The 26,681-nt window shown below is 38.5% G+C and overlaps 1 protein-coding gene across 1 annotated transcript in view; it reads left to right on the top strand.

Annotated features, from left to right (window-relative positions):
- LOC117388663 (collagen alpha-1(XVIII) chain-like) overlaps nt 1–26,681 on the top strand; it is a 90,152-nt gene that overhangs the window by 44,177 nt on the left and 19,294 nt on the right. The window contains exons 3-10 of the mRNA XM_055229964.1: nt 14,653–14,900; nt 17,139–17,306; nt 18,253–18,384; nt 22,423–22,497; nt 23,405–23,497; nt 25,080–25,212; nt 25,397–25,437; nt 25,788–25,985. Of these exons, the coding sequence (XP_055085939.1) occupies nt 14,653–14,900; nt 17,139–17,306; nt 18,253–18,384; nt 22,423–22,497; nt 23,405–23,497; nt 25,080–25,212; nt 25,397–25,437; nt 25,788–25,985 (1,088 nt within the window). The remainder of the gene's footprint in view (nt 1–14,652; nt 14,901–17,138; nt 17,307–18,252; nt 18,385–22,422; nt 22,498–23,404; nt 23,498–25,079; nt 25,213–25,396; nt 25,438–25,787; nt 25,986–26,681) is intronic.

Raw genomic sequence — 26,681 nt, 5'->3', positions numbered from 1 at the left:
ATTTTCAGTACTTCAACTCTACTTCACTCTGGCATTGAATAAAATGGATCAACTGCCAACAGTTACATGATAATCATGATCAACATGATAATTACAGTAATCCTTGGTACATGTGCATTGTAAAGTCGTAGGAATTAGCTTTGAGGTCAACAAAATGCTATTAGATATATTGTGGATTTGGTGTTGAAAATTGTAAACGGTTTTAAAATCCTCTCTACTTTTTAGCTTCCATTTAAATGTGTGTAGTGTTCAGATACTTTTACTACTTGAGTCATATATTTTACAGTGGTGCAGTACTATTTTAAAAGTTGTTCCTCTTTCTATTGTAAGTCTACAAGTGACAAAAGGTTTTTGTTGTCAATATGAAACAATTTGAACATTTGTGTTTCTTCTGATATGATTTAGTTACGTCATTTTTGTGTCTATCCTTTGAAAATACCAGATTGTGTGCATTATCTAATGTTTTGTCTTACATTAACTTTAAAACCACAACATTTAAATACAGTACATTGGCCTCCTCCTGCTTGTTTCTATTTAAATATTATTTTGGCTATGTCCATGAAGAATGTTCCGCAGTATGAATTTTCTATTTCCTTGGATTCATGCAGGTGATGTGCCACTCCCAGAAAGTTACATATTGTACCTTTTATTTATGAATAAGATATTATGTGTAGATAGTTACACTCTTACATGAGTTACACTCTTACATGAGTAATTTCTATTACTTTGTAATTTATTTTGAAGTAACAGTACCTTTCCTGCTTGTTGGCACATAGTTTTGGGATGGTGTGGTGTGTTGGCAGGAACTTCAAGAGCACATTTGGCACAAAACAGATGCTGAGATAAAATTGGAATCATTGCAACTACTACACAACTTTAAAGATTGGAGTAGGTTAGATGCTAGAAAGATGCCAACAAAGTCCTGTTTCTTATTACTGATGTGCGACACCAGTGATTTTTGTTTCAGACCATATTTAGCAGGACTATGGCAAGTATTGCGATATCAATCCGATACCAATACCAATGTTTTTGTTTTGGTTTCTTTTATTCAAATGCATAGAAATTCCTCAACTATAAAGATGTTTACTGTTGTACTTTTATCTTTACTTTATTACAGCTTGAACCGATCTAAAAATGAAATATATTTGCAGATAAAAATATCAATCAGTATCACAATTTAAGGACATAGAGCAGTAAAATACAATAATAACAGAAAAGTTCAAATAAAAGACTCAGTGCAACTCAACAGGGAGGGCCATCAGATCCATTGTTAGGGTAGTTTAAGGAGCTTAACAGGCCTCAGGACAAAAGTGTCCCTCTTCTGTGTTCCCTGTGTCCTACAGCATCACAGCAGCCTCCAGGGGGTGCTTTTGAACTCTGGAGACCTCTTCTAAAGCCCCACTCTCATTCCCTCTGTTGTTTCGATTGGTGATGAGATGGACCATTCTATCTTGAATGTCTTCTGTTGTTACAAACTGCAAAATTTACAGAGATTTTAGGTATTGATATTTTTTTGTATGAGAATCAATACTTTTTGATACCCCTGTCAGTATCAATATTTCGTATCAAAACATCACTGTGTATTTCTCATTTGTTTGGTAATGATATTGTTCATATAGTTTTTATTTGTGTTGTTTGTTTGCCTAATAATATCAATCTATCAAGCATTATTTTTACTAATGCTGACATGCTATGCTTTATTTGAGCTTTTCCCAAATCTAAACATGTTTATTGGTCTCCTTGGCATGTTTTTATATGTTTCAGAGCATGTTTTAACTTTTATTGATGAAATGGAGTGATTTTTGAGGCTCAGATGAAGACGAAAATAGAATTCATGGAACAAGTGTGATCTAGACAAAAACTCCAGGCATGTTTTTGATCAAGGAATCAAAAAGTAAATGTTGATATGTCACTTTAAAATAAATACAAAATAAATTACACTGACATATTGATAGTTTAGGCTATAGGTTTTCAAGAGCACAGAATCCTCTCATTTAACTTGATTGCTTATTAGCTGCATGTATTTACTTTGCTTTGGTCTGGTTATATAAATACTTGATAGGATGGTGTGTTAATATGTTTAAAATAGCTCCCATATATGAGCAGAAACTTGGCTTTGGTCCAGAACTCGGAGTGACTCAGTCTGTCTCAAACGGTCCATTTACATTTCCATAAACTACTTGCTTCTTCTCACCGGCATTTAAAAAGCCAATATTACACTATTTTCAGATCTATGTTACAATGTCGTTTCCTCATCACAAACAGACCTGGAGTTGTGTTTGGTTTCAATCACACATGTTTAACACACAATGCCTCCATATTTGGCTGAGTTCTTCTCTCCACTCCACCTTGTGTTCCACCTTGTGATGTCATGTGGTGATACAGAAAGTGCTCCACTGTGTTTTAAACTCCATACACCTTCACTAGAATCATTTGGGTCATTTCAGCCTTGAAATCTTTACTGAACAAAGGTAAAAGGTAGCCGTTAAAACGAGAGCTTCATGACATCACAAGGTGGAACAGAGCATTTTGAGCTTTTGAGATGTAGACAGACTAATAATAAAGTGTTACTCAAATGGGTGACTGAAACAAAACACAACTCCAGGTCTGTTTTTCAGAAGATAATGCCATTCTAACACAACTTAAACCTGACAAGAGTCAATTTTTCGTATATAGGACCATGAAAGAGGTGCCTTTATTACAAAAGAACATACTCCATAGATCTGATGTGTAACTGGCCTGGTTAATGTAATGCCATACTGTGGAACATTCCAGGCAAAGCAACATCTTTAAATTCAGACTAAACTCCCCTTTAAAGTGGATATAATATAATGAAAATTGCATCAAATAAAATGTTAAACAAGGACAAATGTGAAATATTCTTTAGCTTAGAAGTGTAGTGGTTTAAAGGTACTATGTAACTTTGCTATTGGAGGGTCCACCACTCCATGGTATGGCATTAAAATTATAGCGCTGTTCCAGAAAATAGAAAAAATATTTGACTTGCCTCTCCTCAGATCTGACTTGTATTTTGGCTGTGCAGTCACCTGTTTGTCTAATTTAAAGTTTAATGGCATACGTACATTGGAACATGCGATCTAAACTATTCAATACCATCTCCACAGAGATGAGCAGGTGGCAGATCCCTCACTAGAAAAGCTACAAAATGTACTTGCTACTTCATCCATTAGAATAGACATAGTGTGTACTGCTGGTTTCAGATGGCATCACAACATTCTATCGATAGATACTTTTAAAGTAAGCAAGGCAAGTTTATTTGTATAGCACAATTTGTACACAAAGTAATTCAAAGTGCTTTACAGAAAAAGACATTAAATCACAATACAACAAATCAAAACATAAATTACAAATAGTCATTATAAAATTAACATTAAAACACAAGAGTGCACAATAAAAGCCTTTCAGTCATATGCACAGCTAAACAGAACTGTTTTGAGCCTGGATTTAAACATTCTCAAAGTAGAGGCCTGTCTCACATCTTCAGGAAGAATGTTCAAGTGTCATGATGCACGCATTATCTGCCTTCTGTGTTGTCTCCATCTGTGCTTTCCCCTCCCCCACCTGTCTGAGCCTGGAGCTGGGCGGAGCCCCTGGCTCCTCCCGTGCACACCTGCAGCCCATCAGTGCAATTACCTCCACCTGCAGACACTCGGTGTGAGATCGTCTGCGTATCAACATCCTGTTCAGTGCCGGATCATACGCGTGTCTTCATCCTGCTTGCTGGACCGTCCCTGCTGCAGCACTGCCGACCCTGCTCCGACCCTGCTCCGACCCTGCTTCCCAGCCCTGGTACTGTCTTGTCTTATCTCTACACTCCACGTCACTGGACCCTGGCATGCACTCTGCTCCTTGCCCTGGTGCTGCCTGCATCATTGTCTCCACTGCACTCCACGTTCCGCTCTTGGATCCTGGCCCGCACCTGGCCTCCTGCTCACCACCAGATCAACCCTCGTTTCTGTAATATTGTGTCACTTCTGTAAATAAACACTGTAAATCTGTCCCGAGTCTGCACTCCTTGGTCCGCACCTGATGTTACGACATCAAGGTTTTCACTGCATAAAACTGAAACACTGATTCCCCATGATATGAGATATACTTTGGGGCTGGTCCATGGAATTAGCAGAGCTGCTTTAAAGTCTATTCTCTGAGCCACAGGAGCCAGTGCAGAGACCTGAGGACAGGATGCATGTGTGAAGTACTTCCTGGACCTCCAGGATCCGAGCAGCAGTGTTCTGGATGTACTGCAGCTGTCTTAAGGCTTGTTTGGAGAGGGCTAGTCTAACCTACTGGAGACAAAAGCATGGATAAGGTTCTCCAAGTCTGGTTTTGACAATATACCTTTGATTTTTGCAATGTTTTTAGATGGTAAAAAGCTGCAGATGTTATTGATTTGATGTGGCTGTTAAAGTTCAAGTCTGAGTCCATTATTAACAGATGGCAACAGTACAACACAATGTAATCTATAGGGAAATCTGGCCCATATTCTAAACTCTGCAAACCACCAATTATAACATTTATGCTTCATTCAAATTTACTGTTTTGCTTTTGAGCTGTTGACAGTGAACTCGGTAGACTTCACATCTGCTGCCACTGTGAGAAGCTTTGTTGGCATTCAGTTTATTACCCCAAAATGTGCCACTTGCTCCCAAATGATTTAAAGATGAGGTCGAGATGTGCTCTTTTGAGGCTGTTCTCATACAAATCTCCCAGTCTCTGTCTAACTGCATGTGTGGCTCAGCTGGTTTACATAGTGCAACATTAGGCATTGGCAAACTCCATGTAATTGTTCTCACCCTCTGGGATCTATAAAAGACTCAGGATCCACCACAACCCCTCTGCTTTGGATAAAAATACTTTCAACCCAATTGCAACTCCAACAGATGTGGTAGTCTGCTGATTTTGAGACATTTTTGAGCAGTCGACCAAAGCAGAATTGTCTTAATAAAGTTTTACTGTGCAGCTTTTCTGGTGGAGGATCTGCTGCCTGCTTGTCTCCATGGGAATGTTATTGCTTGGCCTAGAATGTTGCACAGTACAGCATTAACTCTACTACCGTATTTATTTCATTAAGTGGTTTTATTGCTCAAACACACCTTAAAAAAAATGCATCCTTACTGTCAGTGAAGTCACCACTCCACAGATCTGACCTGTTACTTGGCCTGATGGCATCACTTCCTGATCTCAAGGATATAGATATGTTTAATGCCATACTGCGGAACATTAAAGGTAAAACGATAACATCTCCATGAAGACAGGCAAGTAGCAATTTATTACAATATTGTCTTTTTGCCAAAAACATACCAAGAGTTGTGTTTTGTTGTTGTGAATTTTAATATGTCACTGTTCAGCAAAGGTTAAGACCCACCTTAGTCCTCTTTTAGACCAGGTTTAGACCGACTATAGTCCTTGTTTAGTCCTTTAGTACTTGCAGTTATCATATTGGTGATACTGGTGTTAAAATGTTGGTAACCTGTTCCTTCTTTGCACTGGGACCTTCCAGACCCATTATTCTTTTATCTGAGTTTGTGGTTCACATTCTTGGCATTGGTGACCTCCAGGTGCTGAACAAAGGGGTAAGAGAGAGAGGGGCAGAAGAGAGTGGTAAGAGAGAGAGGGGGGGGGGGCAGAGGTGTGAGAGAGAGAAGGATAAAAGAGAGAGGGGGTGAGGAGAGGGGTGAGAGACAGAAGCATGAGAGACACAGGGGTAAAAGAGAGAGGGGCAGAATAGACCGGTAAAAGAGAGAGAGGTAAGACACAGAGGCATGAGAGAGAGGGGTAAGAGAGAGAGGGGCAGAAGAGATTGGTAAGAGAGACAGAAGCATGAGAGAGAGAGGGGTAAAAGACAGGGGCAGAATAGACCGGTAACAGAAAGAGGGGTAAAAGACAGAGGTGTAAGAGAGAGGGGTAAGAGAGAAAGAGGGGCAGAAGAGAGTGGTAAGAGAGAAAGGGGTGAGAGACAGAAGCATGAGACAGAGAGGGGTAAAAGAGAGAGGGGCAGAGTAGGCTGGTAACAGAAAGAGAGGTAAGAGACAGAGGCTTGAGAGAGAGAGAGAGGGTTAAGAGAGAGAGGGGTGAGAGACAGAGGCATGAGAGAGGGGTAAGAGAAAGAGGGGCAGAAGAGAGTGGTAAGAGAGAGAGAGGGAGGGGGTAAGAGAAAGAGGGGCAGAATAGAGCGGTAAGAGAGAGAGAAGGGTCAGAGACAGAGGTGTGTGAGAGAGAGGAGAAACAGACAGAGGGGCCATGTGCTAGGGCAATATTTAATAGCATAACATTGGGCGAACAAAAGATACTTTGTGGAACAAGCTATTTAAGTTCAGAGTTTTTGCTGAAAGTCTCATAGTTATATATACTACCAAAGCTTAAGTAGGCAATTTACTGTAAAATAAACAAAATGGAGTTTAATTATTTTAGAATGGCAGCTTAAATGTATTGTGAAATATTATAAAAGCATAAAAAAAATAGTTATTTTGCAGGGGCCCAAAGATATTCCTCAGTTACTTTATGCATTCCAAGCAATTACTCACCATGATGAGTTTATAAGCACTATTTTACAACTTTCAGAGATGAGAGCAGAGTTTACTGTGATGGTAAAGTTAGCAACAATTAGCATGCCAGCAGCACACTTCCAGTAAAACTCTTTATAATTAGATGCAAACATTACGCAGTGGACTTATTTTGACCTGTCTGTACTGGGGCAAACTTTGCACAGGTACAGCATCATTTTAGTTTTACTTTTTTCCGCATAGTCTTCTAAAAATCACTACTTGTTCAATTACAGTTTGAATTCTTGTGAAATGACCGCATCTCTAAGCCTGCACGGATTTAGTGACAAATCCCGTTCATGAGTGATTTTGGTTGCAGCCTGTTTCCTCTAAACAATGCACAAATCCCTTATAATTTCCCTGACATCATTTTACAGCACGTCCACTCAGCGCTGACCTAAGTGCGCTAATGCTTTGATCACAGCGGAGGCTTTAACACTTAGCATGTCCCTGTTTAATGAGCTGACACGTTAGCCCGGGCGCTAACAGACTGCCTTTGTGCTAACGGTAGCCCGCTCACCTAGACTTACATGGGTTTGTATATGCACCAGGCAGTTTGAAATGGTCCAGATGTGTGAGCCCTGCAATTTAACCCCCCTCCTCCTCTCTACAACCGGGCAATCAACCTGCCAGTCAAGGAGAGTTTGAAAGGATGTAGTTTTGTCTTGAAACTGAAAAAGGCATTAGTTAAACCTGGTCTGGCATCTGACGGTGAAAGAAGACGCTATAGTTTACAAAGGCAATAATTTAAGTACAAATAAACATTGTTATAAGACTTTTCAAATGCTGAATGAATGGAGCTCAGCAGTCCCACCCACCACGAAGTTCACTTTGGTTCTTGAAGTAAATTTTCCATTAATTTGTACCACAGACTTTTTGAAAAATTTAAATATTACGAGTTCAAAGGCATGTGACAACTCATATCCATAATGTTGTTGTTTTAAATCTAAAAAGTACACTTAAAATGCAAGATTTGGTTAAATGTTTTGTAAGTCTTGTTCCCATGTACTGTAGTTGAAACTTTAATTTATTTATTTATTTTTATTTTATTTTTGTTTTTCTCAGAAAGTCTATGGGAAAAATGAATGAGAAATACACTTCCTGAACCAGACGTGCGCGGTCATAGGGCCGACCCTACAGCACTCCTGAAGAACACATTCATAATGACTTTAGTATCTACTTGTACATGTAGAGACATTTCTGACTTTCGTAGTATTCACCTTATTCTGGAGGTTACCACGGCACCGCCATTGTCACACAAGTTGTATTATTTCTTATGGGACTGTTGATCTTGACAGCAGATAAAGCCTCCCAGAGTCTCAGTGCATTGTTAACTTGTTGGTCAGAAGAACATAGAACGTGTTACACAAATTAACGTACTTTATTTCAGGTTTAAGTGGCAAAACTTTTCCCAAATTTTCCATTGAAATGAATGGGATTCAGCTTGACCAGTACTGCCACCACTAAAAAAAACACATTTTAATCCCATTTATGGCAAAAGTGTAAGGCCAATAAAAAGAGGTGAAAAAGATTAAAGATGCACTATGTAACTTTTTCTGGTATGGAGGCAACCAATTCCTCATAATGGAGTTTTTAATGCTTTATTTAGATGGAAACAAGGTGGTGACGCCTCAAAGCCAAGTTGGTTTGATCTGATAGTACTTGTAGTAAATATTAAGCAGCTAAAAGGGAGTTTGTGAAAAACTGAGAAGAAAACTAGAAAAATACAGGAAGTAGTATGGAGTTCAAAAACAGAATACCTCTACTCACCATAGTTATAATTTATTTTTATTTGTTGAATTGTACCTATTGTAATTTGGTTTCTAGGTAACTAGTGGTAAAAGTACAAATACAGAGGTAAAAAGTTACTCAAGTAAAAATATTTGATGAAAACATTTATTTAAGCAAAAGTATTTAAGTATCTTCTTAAAAAGTAAAACTATTTCACACAAGTGTTGTTATTTTTTTAACATGTTAAATGTAGTGATATTGATTAAAAATTATACATATTTTGGTCAATAGCAATACGAATCATTTTTCTCATGAATTTTGTCATGATTTTTCTTATTTTGTATATTTGTTTTTGTTTGCTAAAAGCCAAAAGTAGCTTCAAAAACTTTAGTCAGGATGTTAACACATACGTGGTAAAATAACCCCTCAAATCATATGAAAAGTACTTTTTACTTTTCAGTCCAGTTGAAAGTGTAGTGGAGTAGAAAGTACAGATGCTGCTCTCAAATGTAGTAAAGTAAAAGTACAAACTATCCATTGTAAAGTTTACTTAAGAAAAGTACAGATACCTAAAAAATCTACTTTAGTACAGTACTTTACTACTTTTACTTCATTACCTTCCACCACTTTGGGTTACAGTTGTGAAATTACATATGTCATATCAAGCTAATAGCAAATGTTTTTGTCTAAGCTGTCATATGCCCTTTGACCTCCTGCCACCACACTGTTTGTTAAATTTATATTGGACGTGAAGGAAGAACATTATGATTTATGCTGAATGTTAATGTTTTAATGTCCCTTATCCCATCTGTATAAAGAACAATAGTTTAATATGTTTGACTAAGGCCCTGGGAGAGTGTTTCTGTCCATGTCTCTCTGTGGTCAAACCAAAACCACACTCATTTTCAGTGTAGTTCTGACTTTAGATTTGAAATACCTCAGAGTCCCTCGGTGCACTGTGTTACACGGCTGTACTGTGGACATGTGGTTTGACAAAGCTCCAAGAATGACTTTCATACTTCATTACAATACTCTACAAACTGGAAAAGACTCTCTGCTCGGGCTGCAATATAAATTACAAATTGAAATCACAAATTTAATGGACACAGTTAGTAGTTCGCAAGGACTGCAGTTTTTTAAGTAATATCATTTCCTTCACAAACAACAAAATCTCTTGTCTTATTTTGCATAAAAACTGCAAACCCTGAAATATGATTCTTGTACTAGTCTGTCAGTTCATATTTCAGTATTTTTTGCTATGACAATGGGCCTAATTTGTCATTCTACTTCCCTCATCAATGCAGTGTCTGTAGTAAGAGTTGTAATAGTAGTTGTAATAGCAGTAGTCAGTTGTAGTTGTTAGTTGTTGCAATTATTATGGTAGTAGTAACATTAGTGTAGCATATAGTAGCAGCTGAAAGTGGCATTAGTGCCATTTACTCGTAGTAGAAGTTGTAGTAGTAGTAGCATTAGTAGTAGTAGTAATTGTAGTAGCAGCAGAAGCAGCAGTAATAGTAGTTGTTGATATATTGCCGTGGTAGTAATAGTATTGTAGCATCTGCAGTAGCAGCTGGCAGCAGCATTAGTCATAGCAGCAGTAGTGCAGTAGTAGTTACAGTAGTAGTTGAAACTAAACAAGTGTACAGCAGCTACATGTAGAAATATCATTGTAAATTTCATTATACAATAACTTCATTCTGTAGTCCGCCCCCTCACACACTTTCTACTTCCTCATTTTCTGAACTCTAAATCTGCCCCTTACCTCATACCCACTCCCTGCATGGAACAGCTGTCGCTATCAGGCCATAAATACACTGACTTACACTTACACTGTACGTGTAAAACACAACTAGTTAAGTGGTCCAAGTTATTCCTCACTTACCTTATGCATTCAGAACATCCTAATTATACAAATATGAGTGCTTTTCACAACTTCCAGAGACCAGAGCAAAGTTTTACTGTTACTGTAATGCTACTTTCTCATTCTTGGACAATAAAACACTTTGTATGGATGCAGACAGTACACAGCTGAATTATTTTGACCCCAAGCTTATACAATATATCTGCTCTGGGGCAAGACATATTTTGGTCAAATACATGGAAAGAAAATTGGCTCTTGAAACTTTGGACATTGTTGCACAGACTTCCAGTCATCTCTTCCCATGAAAGGGAGTTCCCATTGTTTTCCCCTTGTGATTTCAGCGTGCTTCATCTTTAGTGCATTTGAAACACCTTGAAGTGATTACAGTAAACATTCAGACATTCTCCGTCTCTCTTGGGTGCTCCTCCTACACGTTTGGACTTGGTTTTTGGTCTAATTTCTAAGCGTCGGTGGTTCATGATGCAAGTGTGATTTCTGTAGAACTCACGCCTTGGCCCACATTGATACTTTGCAGTGTCATCACGCTGGGGGTGTTCTACATGTATCTCTACGGTGGATTGTTCAACAGTCACCATGGTGACACAATGCACACATTAGTAAACACTGCCAAAGAATTTTAGATGGATTAAGATGGATTTAAACAGCGCATTTTTAGGAGCCTGTGATCAATACGAGGGAGGAGTTTGATTTTCAACTAAAACATACCCACAGTGGTGTTTTGTTTGATTCACACATGTTTGAGTAATGCTTTATTATTCTGTCTGTATCTCCCAAACTCAAAATACTTTGTTCTACCTTGTGACGTCATGAAGCTCCTTTTACCTTTAGTTCAGTAAAGATTGGCAACTCCAGGGCTGAAATCGTCCAAATGACTCTAGTAACTCTGTAAAAAGAAGTGAACTAAGTGAGTGTGATGTCACCCACATCATTCAGCTTCAGTCAAATGAAGCTCATTGAGGCTAGAGCAGTTATAGGGGCCAATTTAGAGCCAAGTTTCATATCTGTAATTCCAACTGTGAAATATATAAAAGCAACCAAAGAGCTCACAACGCTGTTTTAGCACAGAGCGGGCACTTAGCAATGTTATGACAATCAAACCTTTTGCTAATGCTAGCAGGAGTGACCTCAGGGAAAGAAGGTGCCTGATTTGTCTGTTATTAATGTTCATATCTTGATTTACGGACACAACAGTGAAATATGGAAAGGGGCTAATACAGACATTTTAAGACCAAAATGACGAGGATCACTGCAGCAGTTACAGAGAGAGGGGTGACACTTTTTCAAAGTAAAGTGAATTGGAGTCAATGGAGCCGGAAGCGCACCCATGCTCACTTCTTATTTGTAAGCTACATCCATTCATATACAGTGGTCCCTCGTTTATCGTGGGGGTTATGTTCTAAAAAAATAACTCGCAATAGGCGAAATCCATGAACTATCAGCTTTATTTTTTTACAATTATTATATATGTTTTAAGGCTGTAAAACCCATCACCACACACTTTATACACTTTTCTCACACAGGCATTAACATTTTCTCACATTTATCTCTGTTTAAACACTTTTAAAGTTCAAACCTTCATATATTATATCCCTTTTCCTTGATGATCACTTTCAATGTGTTGCTCACGTATATGGTATTACCACATGACATCACGAGGTGGAACAGAGTGTTTACCGTTTTAGAGAAGAACTCAGTCTAAATATGCAGGGTTTGTGTGAATGAAACAAAACACAACTTCAGATATGTTTTTCATGAGGAAGCAACATTATAACAAAGATCAGAAAATAGCATAATACGGGCCCTTTAAATATAATTTCACAGCTTTTGTTGAACTGGCCTTTTCTCAGCAGTGAAGTGGCTCTAACAGACACTTCTACCCCACTATAAAACCAGCTGTTTACAAGAAGAGACTTGCGATGGGACAAGGTTTGAACCCGACAATCTTTATTTACATGCGCTGACAGATCTCTGAGAGCGTTTCCATAGAAACTTCTGCAGCTGTGTAATGTACATCGTGAACATCTGGAGTGACGTTAGCATTTGGGCAAAAGCTAGTGACAAAATGAAGCTACAGCCAAGGCGATTTTGGCACCAGTTTGATTGGAAAAGATATGAAACAATTCAAAAGCAAAGGGGCCAAGGAGGACATCACCAGCACAAAATTAGGTCAAAGTTTTACAAGAATCGGGAAATCTGATTCAGGGATTGTTTTCTGTCACTTTGTAATAAAACAATACAAAAATAAAATGTTTGGAAGCTGAACAATAGCAACAAAGCACTTAAGATTTACAATTAGATGACACATACGCAATCTTGGACTAGTCACATAATGGTCAGTAAATGAAGGGAGGTTTAAAAGTACTGGGTCCATGTCAACTTCAGTAAAAGAGAAAAATGTGGGACCATTTTCTACAGTACACGGTTCCCCGATGCCAAAAAATACTGTGAAAAGATCATTTGTGATACTGGAAATTTCTGGGCTGTTTTAAAGTGATTGCGTTTCATTTTGACCTATAAATTGTTCAGTAACATATTTTTGTTTATAGAATATTGTGTTATGATCAGTTATAGTCATTGAAACAGAGGATTTTGAGCTTTGGAGATGCAAACAGTCTCATAATAAAGAGTTACTCAAATGTGTGAATGAAACAAAACAAAAATCCAGATATGTTTTTGAGGACATCATTATAACATTGCTTAAAGCTCACAAGAGTCAATTTTGTGTAATATAGGACCTTTAGACGTATATATTAAGTAACTTTAAATGAAAAAAAAAACAACTTCACACTTTGCTTTGAGTTCATTTTAACTTCTAATGTGTTTTTTTTTTTTAAATTTGCTATTGTTCTAGTCCAGGTTTAGTTTTAGGTTTAGTCCCAGTTTTGTACAAATTTGGATTTGATGATTGTGCAAGTGTGACTAAAAGCAATTCATGACAGAAGTTTAGAAATAACTGGTTTTAAGTTGTAAAGTTTTATGACATATTAGACATATTACTAATTATTTATTTCCAGATTTGAAGGTATTTAAATCCACTTTAACAGATAAAAAAAAACAAAAAACTTTTAAGTTCCCGACCCCTTTCCTGTTTCCACATTAATTGTCCAAAGCTAAATCCATTAATTGTCTAAAGCAAAACAAAACACAGTAATATAAAGAGACAGTGATTCTGCCTGAGCTGCCACTGCACTGCACAGGTCTATTAGTCCGGTCTATAATGCCTTCCATATGTTGTGTATGTACCTGTGTGCCCAGAGAGGAGCCATGTGGAGGGCTTCACTAAAGAATAACACATGTGCAGAGCAGAGGAGCCATAGACGCCCATTCAGACTGCTCCTATGGCTGCAGAGAGGATAAATGCAGACACATGGTACTATGGGCATTCATATAAGACAGAATCAGTGTGGAAAATGAACTTACAGGCCATTTTTCTCCTATAGTCAAATTATTTGGGGTTATGCTATTAGGTAATATTTACTTTCCAAGAGTATAAGTACTTGGCAAGAAGCACACATCTGATTGACTACTGAAAATTAGTTGCACATACTTTGGCTGTTTTGTATGGAACTTGCATTAAGACAGTTCATTGTGTAAAAGTCATAACATTTAATAGGCAGCACTGTGACGCAGCTCTCCCACTCACATTAAGAAGGCCCTGCAGGCACGGGGTCATTTCTGTCTGGAGTTTGGATGTCCTCACCATTATTTTCCTCCAGTTTCCCCAACCACTAAAAACAGGTTATCATCTGGGACATCCAAGTCTCACTGGGACTTACCTGGTTAATGAAAGAATAATATTGCATTTCTAAAATGCCATGATACAACACATCACTTGTTATCCATGGATTTCAGGGGGAGGGTGCAAATTAGCACCTTTGTCATAGCAATTAACACATATTTAAAGTGTAAAACTTTCAGGATGTGGAAAGTCAACTGTGTCCATGGAAATAGAAAGGTAAAACTCTGGAACATTCCCCGTGGAGGTAGATAAGTTTTATACAATACTGCGGAATATTGTAGCCAAAGGAACAACATTTCTACAGAAACAAGCAGGGTGAGGCCTTCCTCCAGGCAAATAATAGCCAGGTTTGTGGAGATGCAAGCTCATTTAGACTAAGAAACACAAAGAATGAAAAGATATGCTTGGTCTCTGGTCTCTGGTCTCTGGTCTCTGGTCTCTGGTCTCTGGTCTCTGGTCTCTGGTCTCTGGTCTCTGGTCTCTGGTCTCTGGTCTCTGGTCTCTGGTCTCTGGTGTCTGGTGTCTGGTGTCTGGTGTCTGGTCTCCGGTGTCTGGTCTCTGGTCTCTGGTCTCCGGTGTCTGGTCTCTGGTCTCTGGTCTCTGGTCCAGTCTCTCTCCACATATGTCTCCTGCATGTTCCTATTGTTTATTATGGTTTGCTGCAGTAGCCATGTGCCTCTGTGCTACACTCCATAGACTCTAATTATACCACATATTTATTTCCCTTTTCCATTCAGACATGACCTCCTATCATCAGTTGGACCTGACAGAGCTCATTGGAGTCCCATTGCCCCCCTCCGTGTCCTTTGTGACTGGTTTTGAGGGGTATCCCGCCTACAGTTTTGGACCCGGTGCCAACGTGGGCAGACTCACCAAATCCTTCATCCCGGATCCATTTTACTACAACTTCGCCATCACCGTCACCGCCAAACCAACCACGAGAGCGGGAGGAGTGCTGTTCGCGATCACAAATGCTTATCAGAAAGTAAGATCATATAATATTTCATTTACATAAGTCTCGTTGGTTTGAATTTCAGAAAGAAAGGTGTTAAAGGTCCTTGAAATTGGAGTTGTGTTTTGTTTTATTCACTTAATTTAATCTGTACATCTCCAAAGCTCAAAATGCTCTGTTCCACTTTGTGATGTCATGAAGTGGTAGTTTTCAAGTTCAGAGCTCCTTTCACCTTTAGCTCTGTAGAGATGGCCATTTCCAGGTCTGAAATTACCCAAATGATTCTAGTGAAAGAGTGTGGAGTTTGAAAACACAGTGGAGCACTTCCTGTATCACCACATGACATCACAAGGTGGAACAGAGTGTTTTCTGTTTGAGAGAAGAACTCATCTTAAATATGCAGAATTATTCAGGTATGTTTTTGATGAGAAAGTAGTGTAATATGGGCCTTTAAAGCATTATAATGGATTGTCCTAAGTTTGTTTTGTTTCAGTTTTGTTCTATGATCTACAATATGCTTAAAGTTGCACTGTGTAACTTTTCTGGTAGAGTGTCCATCACATGTTTGTCTCCTTGGATATGTTATTTCTTACCTTTGTCCATGTAAACAAGCAGGTAACACAGTTGTTGTTGTTTGTTTTGTTTCTTTAACATTAAAACATCTGTACATACTGTGGAACATTCTAAGCAAGGCAATGACATCTCCATGGAGACCAGAACGTGTCAGACCACCAACAACAAAAACAGTTACAGTGTGCAGCTTTGACTTATAGCAACTACTAAATCTTACTCTTGTTTTTAATCCGTTTGTGTGAAGTGACCAGTTCTATATGGTATTTATGCACTTCACAAAAATTGACATCAGGGTTGAAAATAATAGTTGTGGTGCAGTAATAGTACAGTGTAATGTGGGATAAATATATTTTGTCAGCCTCTGTCCATGTTATTATCAAGAGCGTTTCCTATTTACATTTTTAGCTGCCGTGCTATTAAAGTGCTCTCACATCATTAAGGACAGCCACATCCAGCTACATCTGCAGTATTTACCACTTAACACAAGAACGTTCGAAATATAAACATCCATATTGTGAGTGGGCTCGTCTGTGGCCGTGGAGATGCGTCATGCTCTTCTCCTCAGTGCACCTTTAAAGCAGAACTAAGCAACTGTGATGGTTAATCATGGGATGTACCGATACAATACTGGTATCGGTTCATGCGATATCCTGATTGGACATACGCAGTGATGTAATAAGACTGTTTCCTGGTTGTAGTGGGCCCAGAAACTCTCACAATATTTGAACTTTTATTTATACAAAGCTGTTCTCTAGTTACTTGAGAGATAAATAACAGCTACATAACACATCTGGATCAGTTTTGTCTTATTTTGAAATGAATGAAATGCTATCTTCAGTCCGCTCTGGTATTGGTTGGTATCGGCAGACACTTGAAACTATAGTATTGGAATCAGTATCAGAAGTGAACGTTGCATCCCTGGTTAAATATGTATTTTGGGCTGTTAAAACCTTGGCTCTTTATTGTTTTTGCCAACATGATATGGTTTTATACGTGATTATACAAAATTATTTCAATTAAAAATACAAAAGAAAACAGTGTATTGTCATAAAGGAGCTGCAGGGGGAGCTTTATTGCTGAAAGTTACTTAGTTCTGCTCTAAATTTAGAAGATGTAGTTATATAAGTTTGTGTTTGAATTAAAGGGCCCATAATACTCTGTTTTCTGATCTATGTTATAATGTCATTTCCTCATCACAAACAAACCTGGAGTTGTGTTTTGTTTCATTCACACATGTTTAACACACAAACCTGCATATTTAGGTTGAGCTCTTCTCTCAAACTGAAAACACTTTGTTCCACCTTGTGATGTCATCATGTGGTAATACAGGAAGTGCTCCACTGCGTTTTTAAACTTCATACACTTTCATTAGAATAATTTGGATAATTTCAGCCCTAGAATTTCTCTACTCTACTGAACAAAAGATAAAAGGAGCTGTTAACTTGGAAAAATACTGCTTCATGACATCACAAGGTGGAACAGAGCATTTTGAGCTTTGGAGATGTAGACTGACTAATCATAAAGGCTTTCTGAAAAATATGCGAATGAAACAAAACACAACTCTAGGTATGTTTTGGATGATTCTAACATGACTTAAAACTCACAAGAGTCAGTTTTGCACAATATAAGACCTTCTAATGAGTTTTGCTTTTGGTGATTGAAATGTAAATGACCTTTGACCCGCTTGTCTCCGTTTAGGTGGTGCAGCTGGGCATCTCTCTGTCTGAGGTGGAGGATGGTGCTCAGAGGGTGGTGCTGTTCTACACCGACTCCCGCTCCAGTACGACTCAGGAGGCTGCGTCCTTTAAGATGGGGGATATGACGGGCCGCTGGGCACGCTTCACCATCACCGTACAGGGAGCACAGGTCAGCACTCGTCTCATTACATCACTGAGGTTTATACTCTGGACAATATGGTCCTTTTGTGTTTTCATTTATTTTATCTCAGTTAGTTTTTTACTTTTGTTTCTGTCGTCTGAGTTTTTCTGTCTTAGAAACATGAAAAACCAAACTAATTCATTTTAAACCAGGGCTGTCCAAACTACGGCCCAAGGGTAAAATGTGGCCCGCGGACCAATTTTTGTTGGCTCTCATTCCTCCTCCTAAACTGGCCCAATTGATCAGGAAGTGTTGTTTTTTTTTTGTTTTTTTACAACAAATTGAAGTGATTCTACCTCTATAACCTGAATAACATCACACTGCATTGTGACACAGACCTAAAAATAATCTTCCAAGTTTTATTAAAGGTACAATGTCTTTGTCAAACCTGTGTTAAATGCACCATTTGACTCTCTGTATCGACACTGTATTGTTTTAAACCATTTGTATATGTCCAAAGTTACTTATCTTATGCATTCAGAACATCCTAATTATTCACCATGATGAGCTTATAAGCACTTTTTACAACTTTCAGAGATCAAAGTCGAGTTTTATCTTCACAGCTAACAACAACTAGCATGCTAATGTGCACTTTCTGATTATTGCACCCCAAAAAAAAAAAAATCACTTTATAATTAGATACAGACAGTACGCAGATTTATTTTGACCTCAAGAGCTGCTTATACAATATGTCTGTACTGGGGCAAGACACATTTTGCTCAAATGAAAAAAAAAAAAAACACGACTTTTAGCATAGTCCTTTCATTTACATTATAATATTTAGCCTATATATTAAAAATCTGTCTCCAGTTCTCCAACAAGACCAATACACTGAGCAAATAATTCAACTCCAGATTGTCAGAAAAATAAATATTGCAATCATTTTTTTACTAGGCTAAAGTTCCAGCTCAAACCCTGTGCGTGTGTGTTGCAGGTGCGGTTGTTCATGGACTGTGAGGAATACCATCGCGTGGACTTTTTACGGAGCGATCAGCCACTCACGTTTGAGGCCAGCTCTGGGATCTTTGTCGGGAATGCCGGAGGGACTGGTCTGCCCAGATTTGTAGTAAGTCTATAGTCCATATATATAATTATGAATGCAACATGAACCATTTACTGTCAGTTATATATAGGTAGAAACTTTTAGTGCTTTGTTCAATATTTCGTAAAGGAAACAATATCCAATTCACATACTATGCTGGACTTTATCACTGGAGCAAACTTTTATGAGTAACCCTAACCCAACTTCTAAAATAAATGACTTTATAAATACAGTGGTCTCTCGTTTATCGCAAGGTTACATTCTAAAAATAACCCGCAATAGGCGAAACCCTCGAAGGAGACAGCTTTATTTTTTACAATTATTCTATATGTTTTGCAGCTCTAAAACCCCTCACCACACACTTTATACACTTTTCTCAGACACTTTTCTTGTTTAAACACTCTCAAAGTTCAAACCTTCATGCAGAGAAACACTTTAAGTCCAAAGTGTTTCTGAAATTTGTCGGTGCAGAACGTTTCATCGACATTGTGGGTTTTGTCGGGGAGAAAACTTGCAAACACACAGCACTTCAGAGTCACACTGCGATTGATTCTGTATTGTACAGGAGACACGGCACGGAGGAGACTGATGGACAATGGTCTACAGTCCCTCAGCCAATCAGGAAGCAGAACATAATGCACGTTCATACTCTGTAAAAAAGCATACAAGATTACACAAAAAAATCTGATATAGCGAGGGACAACTGTATATTAATTCAAGAAATAAGTCTAAGTTACACTAGAATTAATAAGAAACAAGATCGTGTATGGCTGTTCATAGATGCCTCAAATGTTTCATAGTATGGCATTAAACATATCTATATTGCATGTATTCAAATCCAAGTGTTTTAACTGCTTTAAACTGTGAGTCAGGTCACCTTTCCACAGATCTAACATGTAACGTGTGGTCAAACCTTGGCGCTATTACCTTGTCTTCTCCATATAGAGGTTTAATGCCATGCTGTGGAACATTTCAAACAAAGCCATAACATTTCTATGGAGACTGAGCCGTTGGCAGACCCTCCATCTGAAAAGTTACAGCGGCGACCTTTAATTTAGAGACTTATTAGAGCAGTAATGATGTATTTAAACTGCGCTCAAAGGCAACATCCAGGCTTTTTACAATAGTGTTTGTTGAGCAGGTTTATAGTCACGGGGGGATTCATCAAGCAAATTACTGCATATTTTTACGAGCGTACACTGGTTTTATGAAAGCTCGTAAATGACAAACTTGTATTGATTTAGATGCGTGAAAAGCAGCTGATTCCTCTCGGTGCCAAAATGGTGATAAAATCGAGCATATTTAAACAATACAGAGAAATGAATGGGTGTAGTTTGGATAGTAGCCTATTGTGTACTGAAATGTCCCAGTGTGGCTTTAACTGCATCTGTGACTGAAAAAACATGAGAAAGCTAAAGTTAAGGGGAGGTTTGAAGTGCCATGTTGTTGTGCTGTATTCTCAGTGCTATAGTGAAAGAAAATAATAAATAGTTTTAAAGTTTTCCAGGGAATAGTCACGAAAACATGTTATTTATCCAAACCACTGTGACACGTTATAAACAATAAAGTCATAGTATTTTTAAAGGGCCCATGTTATAATGTTGTTTCCTCATCGCAAACATACCTTGAGTTGTGTTTTGCTAAAGTGAAGAGTTAAATTCCCAAAAAAATGATACCTCTGTTTTGAAAAATTCTCAATAAGTATTTTTTGTTTACAATTTTCTACAGTTTTTATCAATGAAAGTTATTTTATCCAGGAGGGATGGGGTGATATTTTGATTATAGTAAAGGTATTTTGAGAACAATACCTCAGATAACTTGACGACGGCTGATAATTCAAAAGATATAACATTTCGTTTGGATTTGTTAAATACTATGGCAACTGTCTTAACCTTTTATCATTCTGAAACCCCTGAAAACCTCCCTCCATGCTCCATCTCAGAGTGTACAGCAGAATCACTTTGACCACTTGAGGGCAGTATTTTACCCAGCATGTGGTAATAGTCAGGATGAGGACAACAGGAAATGGCTTTAATGTGGAGGTCGGCTGAGTGCAGTGTTTTATTAAAGTAAATCTACACAGTCATATACAGTAGATTTACTTAAGCTCTGAACTGCAGCGAGTCCATGGGAACAAGATTATCACAGAAACATCAGGACACAGACAATCACAGCAGCAATGTCAGCCTGAAGTTTTGTTTTGCATTTTAAAATGTAGAGTAAAAGTCACCAAAACAGAGTAGTAGTAGTAGTAGTAGTAGTATGTGTTTACGTATATTACTTTGGCTGGAATATTCCACAGTATGGCATTACTGTAGAAGTTTATCTATTTCCACTGAGACAAGCAGATGATACTACAGAGCCGCAGTGAAGGTCAGATCTGTGGAGAGGCAAGCTTGTTCACAATAGAACTACATATTTTTCTAAGCTATTCTATATATTCTAAGCAAGATATATATAAATATATAAACTTATTGAGTAAATGCAAGATAGATAAGCTGAATGCCCTACTGTAACACATTCCAGGCAAAGCAATAGCATCTCCATGGAGACAAGCAGGTGGCGGTACCCCATCAGAAAAGTCACATAGTGCATCTTTAAATGTTCTTGTTTGTCGTATGTGACATTTACAGTCAGAGCATTGGTCCTGTTATATAAAGTCGTTCTGTATAGACCTTTATAGGACACACCTGTTTTTAATGTCCTTATCAAACAAACTCTTAGTGAATATTGATGAGGGAGGAAATAGTTGAGGAAAGAGCGAGGAGATGTTTCAAATATAAAACATGTGCGGTAAACAAACAAACAACCAACGTGCCACAAGTCCAGTGCTTTAGGTCAGAAATCCCCCGGAAGTTGAGCCAAACACTGCAGCGGAAAAGGGTCTGGAGTAGTGCGTTTGTAAATGTGCGTTAGAATGAGAGAGGAAGAGGAAGTATGGGATCATTGTAAGCGATTCATTCTGATTTCATTCAACCACATGGATTCTCTCAGTGGATTCATATAAAAAGACGACACAGAACATTGCAGTAGCCTCTTCAAACGTATAGAACAGACTGTGCTACAATTCATTATTGACGGCTCAGTTCCCTCTCACGTTATCTGTGGTTATTGTTTCATAATCTTTGAACAAATACACTGGTGATAGATGCACTGCTGTTGTACTATTAAAAAGTCAGTGGAGTTGGCCTGTTTCTATTAGCGATGCCATAGCAACACAGTTTTTAAAAAGTTGCCCTTAAAGTATCCCAGGAAGTCCATCTGGAAAGTCTTATTTTCAAAGTCCAGTACATGGTAATGAGTCCTAATCACACACAAGTATTTCAGTGGATTTGTGACTAAACAGGTGTAAAATGTGCTGCTTTCAACACTGTAAACCTTTGACTCTCAGTGCAGATGTTTGGAATGTCCCTCGTCCATCCACACACTTGTGCGCTCCTGTCTCCTGTCTGTGTGTTGTATGAAGTGTGTGGTTGTGTGTCGACTTCGGCCTTGAGCTGCTCTGGGAAACTCGATTTGGCTCAAACTAAGTGCGATGATTCAGAATATTATCTCCCATTTTCACGCTACATAACAAACTGTGCGTCTTCTCTCTCTTCTCTTTCTCCTCCTCTCTCTCTCTCTCTTCTCATTCTCTTCTCTCTGTTTCCTCTCTCTCTCTCTCCTCTCTCTGTCTCTCTCTCCTCTCTCTCTCACTCTCTCCTCTCTCTCCCTACTCTCTTTCTCTATCTCCCCTCTCTCCCCTCTCTCTTACCTCTCTCTCCTTTCTCTCCCCTCTCTCTCTCTGTCATCCTCTTTCTCTCTGTCTTTTTTCTTTCTTTATCTTTTCTCTCTCTTTTTCTCTCTCTCCCTCGCTCTTTCTCTCTCTCTCCTCTCTCTCTCTTTCTCTCCCTTGCTCTTTCTCTCTCTTTCTTTCTCTCTCTCTTCTCTCTCCTCTCTCTCTCCTCCCTCTCTCCTCTCTCTCTCCTCTCGCTCTCCTCTCTCTACTCCCTCTCTCCTCTGTCCTCTCTCTCTCTTTCCTCCCTCTCTCTCTCCTCTCTCCTCTCTCTCCTCTGTGTGCAGGGATCCATCCAACAGTTACTCCTCAAGTCTGATCCCACGGCCCCAGACGACCAGTGTGAGGAGGACGACCCTTATGTGAGTGTGACATTTAAAGGGCCCATTTTACACTGTTTTCTGATCTGTGTTATAATGTTCATCAGTATAATCCTCATCACAAACAGACCTGGAGTTGTGTTTTGTTTCATTCACACATGTTTAACACACAAACCCTTCATATTTTTCTTCTTTTGTTCTTCTTTAAAACTGAAACCACTTTGGATGTCATTAAGTAATAATAATACAGGAAGTGCTCCAATGTGTTTTAAACTCCATACACCTGCATTAGAATCATTTGGATCTTTTCAGTCCTGGATTTGCCAAACTTTGAAGTTGCAGCTATTGTTTTAGCCTCATTGACACTGCTTCACTTCTCACTGCATTCTTGGAGACTTTTTACTGACCCCTCAACTGTACAAAAGGTAAAACATAAATATTAAAACAAATAAAAGCAACAATTTAAGGTTATTTTATAGGATTGATGAGTAAAGTAGTTTAATTAAAACTACCACTAAATGACATCACAAGGTGGAACAGAGCAGTTGGACTTTTGGGGATGCAGACAGACAAATAATGCAGGATTACTCAAACATATGTGAATGAAACAACATAAACAAACTATCAGGGTCATGTAAATGCAAGGACTCCTTCTAGTGGTGGAATAATGAATTACATGTGAACTTTTAAAGGCATTCACCTCCCTCAAGATCTGAATTAAAGCAGAAACAACTCAATATTATTATAAATACTAACAGAATCCTCACCTTTGTCTATAATGTTTTTGTTGTGCCAGTTCTGAGTAAATTCTTTTAGGAGCATTTGAAAGATCCTCTGTAAAACTCTGCAGATCATTTTTCAGTCACTCATAACACATCAGTTAAGATTACTTGGACTTATTTCACTATATTTCTCCACAGAAATGTGAACACCATGTTTTTGCTTATAGGCGTCTGGTTTTGGCAGCGGAGACGACTCTTACGACGATTTGGAGGGAACAGACGAAGTGAAGAAGACTGTAGAAGAGAGAGAATACACAGAGGTATAAGAGGATTGTAATGACATTTTAAAACGTTAATATTGTACTTTAAATATCCCATTTGTGTACATTTATGTCTTCTAATATTAATAAAAGGTTTGACAATCGCAGAAATTAGCTTGGGATTTAACTGGACTGGAGGTTGATAGTTTGACCTTATGCTCTTTGTGTCTTTGGGCAAGACACTTTACTGTGGTTAAGGTAGTGTCCAAAATGCTTAGACAAATACATTCAATCTAAACTGAATTATATGAAAATACAGAAATAATTAGATGGATAATAACAGTAAAGTTCCACAGTATGGCATTAAACATATCTATCTGACATTTATTTAATTACCTTTTTTATTATTTCCAAAAATAACTGGTTACTCTGAGCATGCTCGCTTCTCCACAGATCTGATCTGCCTGCTTTTCAACGTCTTACCTCCATATAGATACATTTAATGCCATACTGTGTACATTTCAGGCAAAGCAATAACATTTCCATAGAGACAAGCACAAAGGTTACATAACGCAGCTTTAAACCAACAAAAACATGTCTTATCACTGATGGAGGCTGGATCAGTGTGATTGGCTGTGACCTTTTTGAACTTTGGAAAAAAGAGACTCCCTAAAACCTCGGCATTTCATCCGGTGGCAGGATTCAAGATACTATTGCAACCATGGCAACTCCAGTGTTTTCCTATTCATGTGAACTGATGCTGTTAGGTCTAAAAAACAGACTTTTTGACAAGACAAAGTGAGTTTAGAACTAAAATTATAACAAAACACATCCAGCTTTTTTCCCTTTTCCACTGATGCATCTGTGGCATCATTTTTCCCCAAACACAGTTACACCAAACAACAGCCACTTTGTGTTAGTGGTTATGCAAATCTAGAGTTTTGCCAGTATATTTTTCTTTTTTTTTGTCAGGTTAAGGTTAAGGTTTGGATCAGGGTTTGGTTTAGTAACAAGTAAGTCTAGGGTTTTTTGTTAGATCTGCTTTTAGACTATTAATAAAGTTATCAGTTAACTGTATTTAACGGATCACAAAAATACTGTTGATGTCTCTGAACCTTAATATTTGCTGTGATTACATCTGATCTGCTGATTACAAAATGAAATCATAGGCAAAACACTAGCTTTGATTGACATGGAACGCTAAGCCCCCGGATGAAATGCTGAGTATTTAGGGAGTCCCTTGGAAAAAGAAGGGAACCAGGAAGTGTGTGCAGCTGGAGTTGTTTTCCCAACATTTGTCTCCAATATTTTCCACACATTTTTCCCATGAGTGAACTTAAAGCCGGGCACATTTCAAACAAATAGCAAAGAAGTCACGAGGAGTGCCCCATTGTTTCTTGCACATTCAAGCCCAGAGTAAATATACACACAACCACAAGTACAAAACAGTAGTAGTTTTCAAGTAGGAATACATGGTGATTTGTATTGCTATTTAGATGGGAAAACAATTGGCTTAAATATTCAGGCTATTTTTGTAGGATAAATACGCCAAATTTTGTATTTTTTCTAACATCAGTTTTTTTGTGTATGGTCCATATTGCTATATTATCTTTAATTAATATGTATGCTTATTGTTTTATAGTCCTTCCCAGATCTAGAGGCCCACAGCACACCTGTCCCAGCTCCTCCCACTGAGATGTCTAGAGGAGAGGACGACGAAGACACGTTTATAGAGGGGACATCAGGACAGGAGCAGGACATTACACACAGCACAGGTACAGAGACAGGGGGGTAACACACACAGCACAGGTAATTTTTAAAATAATTATTATCCAGCTACAAGTGTATAAGACTGTTGTGTAAGCGCTCTGGAGGCAATGTTACTGTAATAGTTAAAGTCACCACCAGATGGTGCTATAGCCCACACAGTAACTCTAATACATGTGGATTGTGTTACAGTTTCACCTCAGAGAACCCCTCCAGCCCCCACCCCAAACACTGTGAGTATATTATTATAAATTATCACTATGCAGTTTTTCAAAACATTAGATTTTAGTCAGTAAACAGCCTGCTTCATCTCCTGAGTATTCAGAGTGTGCACATAGGACCCACCAAGCACGAATGGACCCCAAGTGATAAATGGAAATTACATGTGAATTACCGGTAGTTTAATAGGACATGTAAAGGGATATGATCAGGGATTTATAGATTTTTTTTAATATACAAAAATGAAAGTTAAAACAGAAGAGATAAATATTAATTCCTTGGCCTGGTGACAGTGCTCTGATGTTATTGTTAAGTCAGAAACAACCCTGTACACTATACAATAATGTCCATGTCCATGTTCCAGTTGGTGCAGACTTCCACATCTCCACGACTAAAAGGGGAGAGAGGAGACCAAGGCCCCCCTGGACCCCCAGGACCCCCTGGACTCCCGGGACCCTCCTCAGATGGGTTGGGTTCTGGAGCCAGTCCTGGACCTAGAGGACCACAGGGGCCAGAGGGAGTCCCAGGACCCACCGGAGCACCAGGGAGAGATGGACTGCCTGTGAGTAGCATAAGGGTTTACTGTCATTCAGTTTGATTAAAGTGGAACTTAAAACTACACTGAATACTAACACTAAACTGTGTATATAGTGTTTTAATAGCATTGTGTACTGTTCCTAGTGCTTTTTTTATTTTAGTGTAAACTGCTACAATTTCCAGTAGTTGGTGACATCCCGTATGACTGCCATGGTTACAGCCAGATGTTTCTGGTTACAAACACCTGGCTGCACGGGTGGAGTTTGTAGTGTGGATACCTGTTAGACCAATCACACTGCGTCTCATATGCCCAGACCCCGCCCCTCCTCCCCATCACTCTCCTCTTTAGTCCTCCAGGCACTGCCAGTTTAGCAGCTCAATTCATCATGTGGTTGTGGGCGGAGTTTAGTTGGACTCAGGTCCGACTAAACCAACTTAGTTGGTTAGTCCCACTTTAACTGGTGAAAAAATGTAAGATGCGTTTAATGGTACTGTCCAAAATAACAAAAACAGCAAATATTGTTACAATCAATATTGAAACAAGTCTGTCCAGGAGTGTTCAGTGGTAGAAAAGTGTAATAATCTGAGCAATGTCTTTGAAATTGAGATGTTTTGACTTTAATCCAGATGAATGATGTGACTGGTCTTAGCTCAGGGCACATTTCTATCCTCTCAGGCCAATACCTCTCAATTTCAAAACCTTGTCCAGATGGCTACCTTT

This window comes from Periophthalmus magnuspinnatus, chromosome 20 (genome assembly GCF_009829125.3).
Source record: "Periophthalmus magnuspinnatus isolate fPerMag1 chromosome 20, fPerMag1.2.pri, whole genome shotgun sequence".
Taxonomy (NCBI): Eukaryota; Metazoa; Chordata; class Actinopteri; order Gobiiformes; family Gobiidae; genus Periophthalmus; species Periophthalmus magnuspinnatus.
The sequence above is the reverse complement of the archived record's forward strand: the minus strand, read 5'-3'. Positions and strand labels throughout refer to the sequence as shown.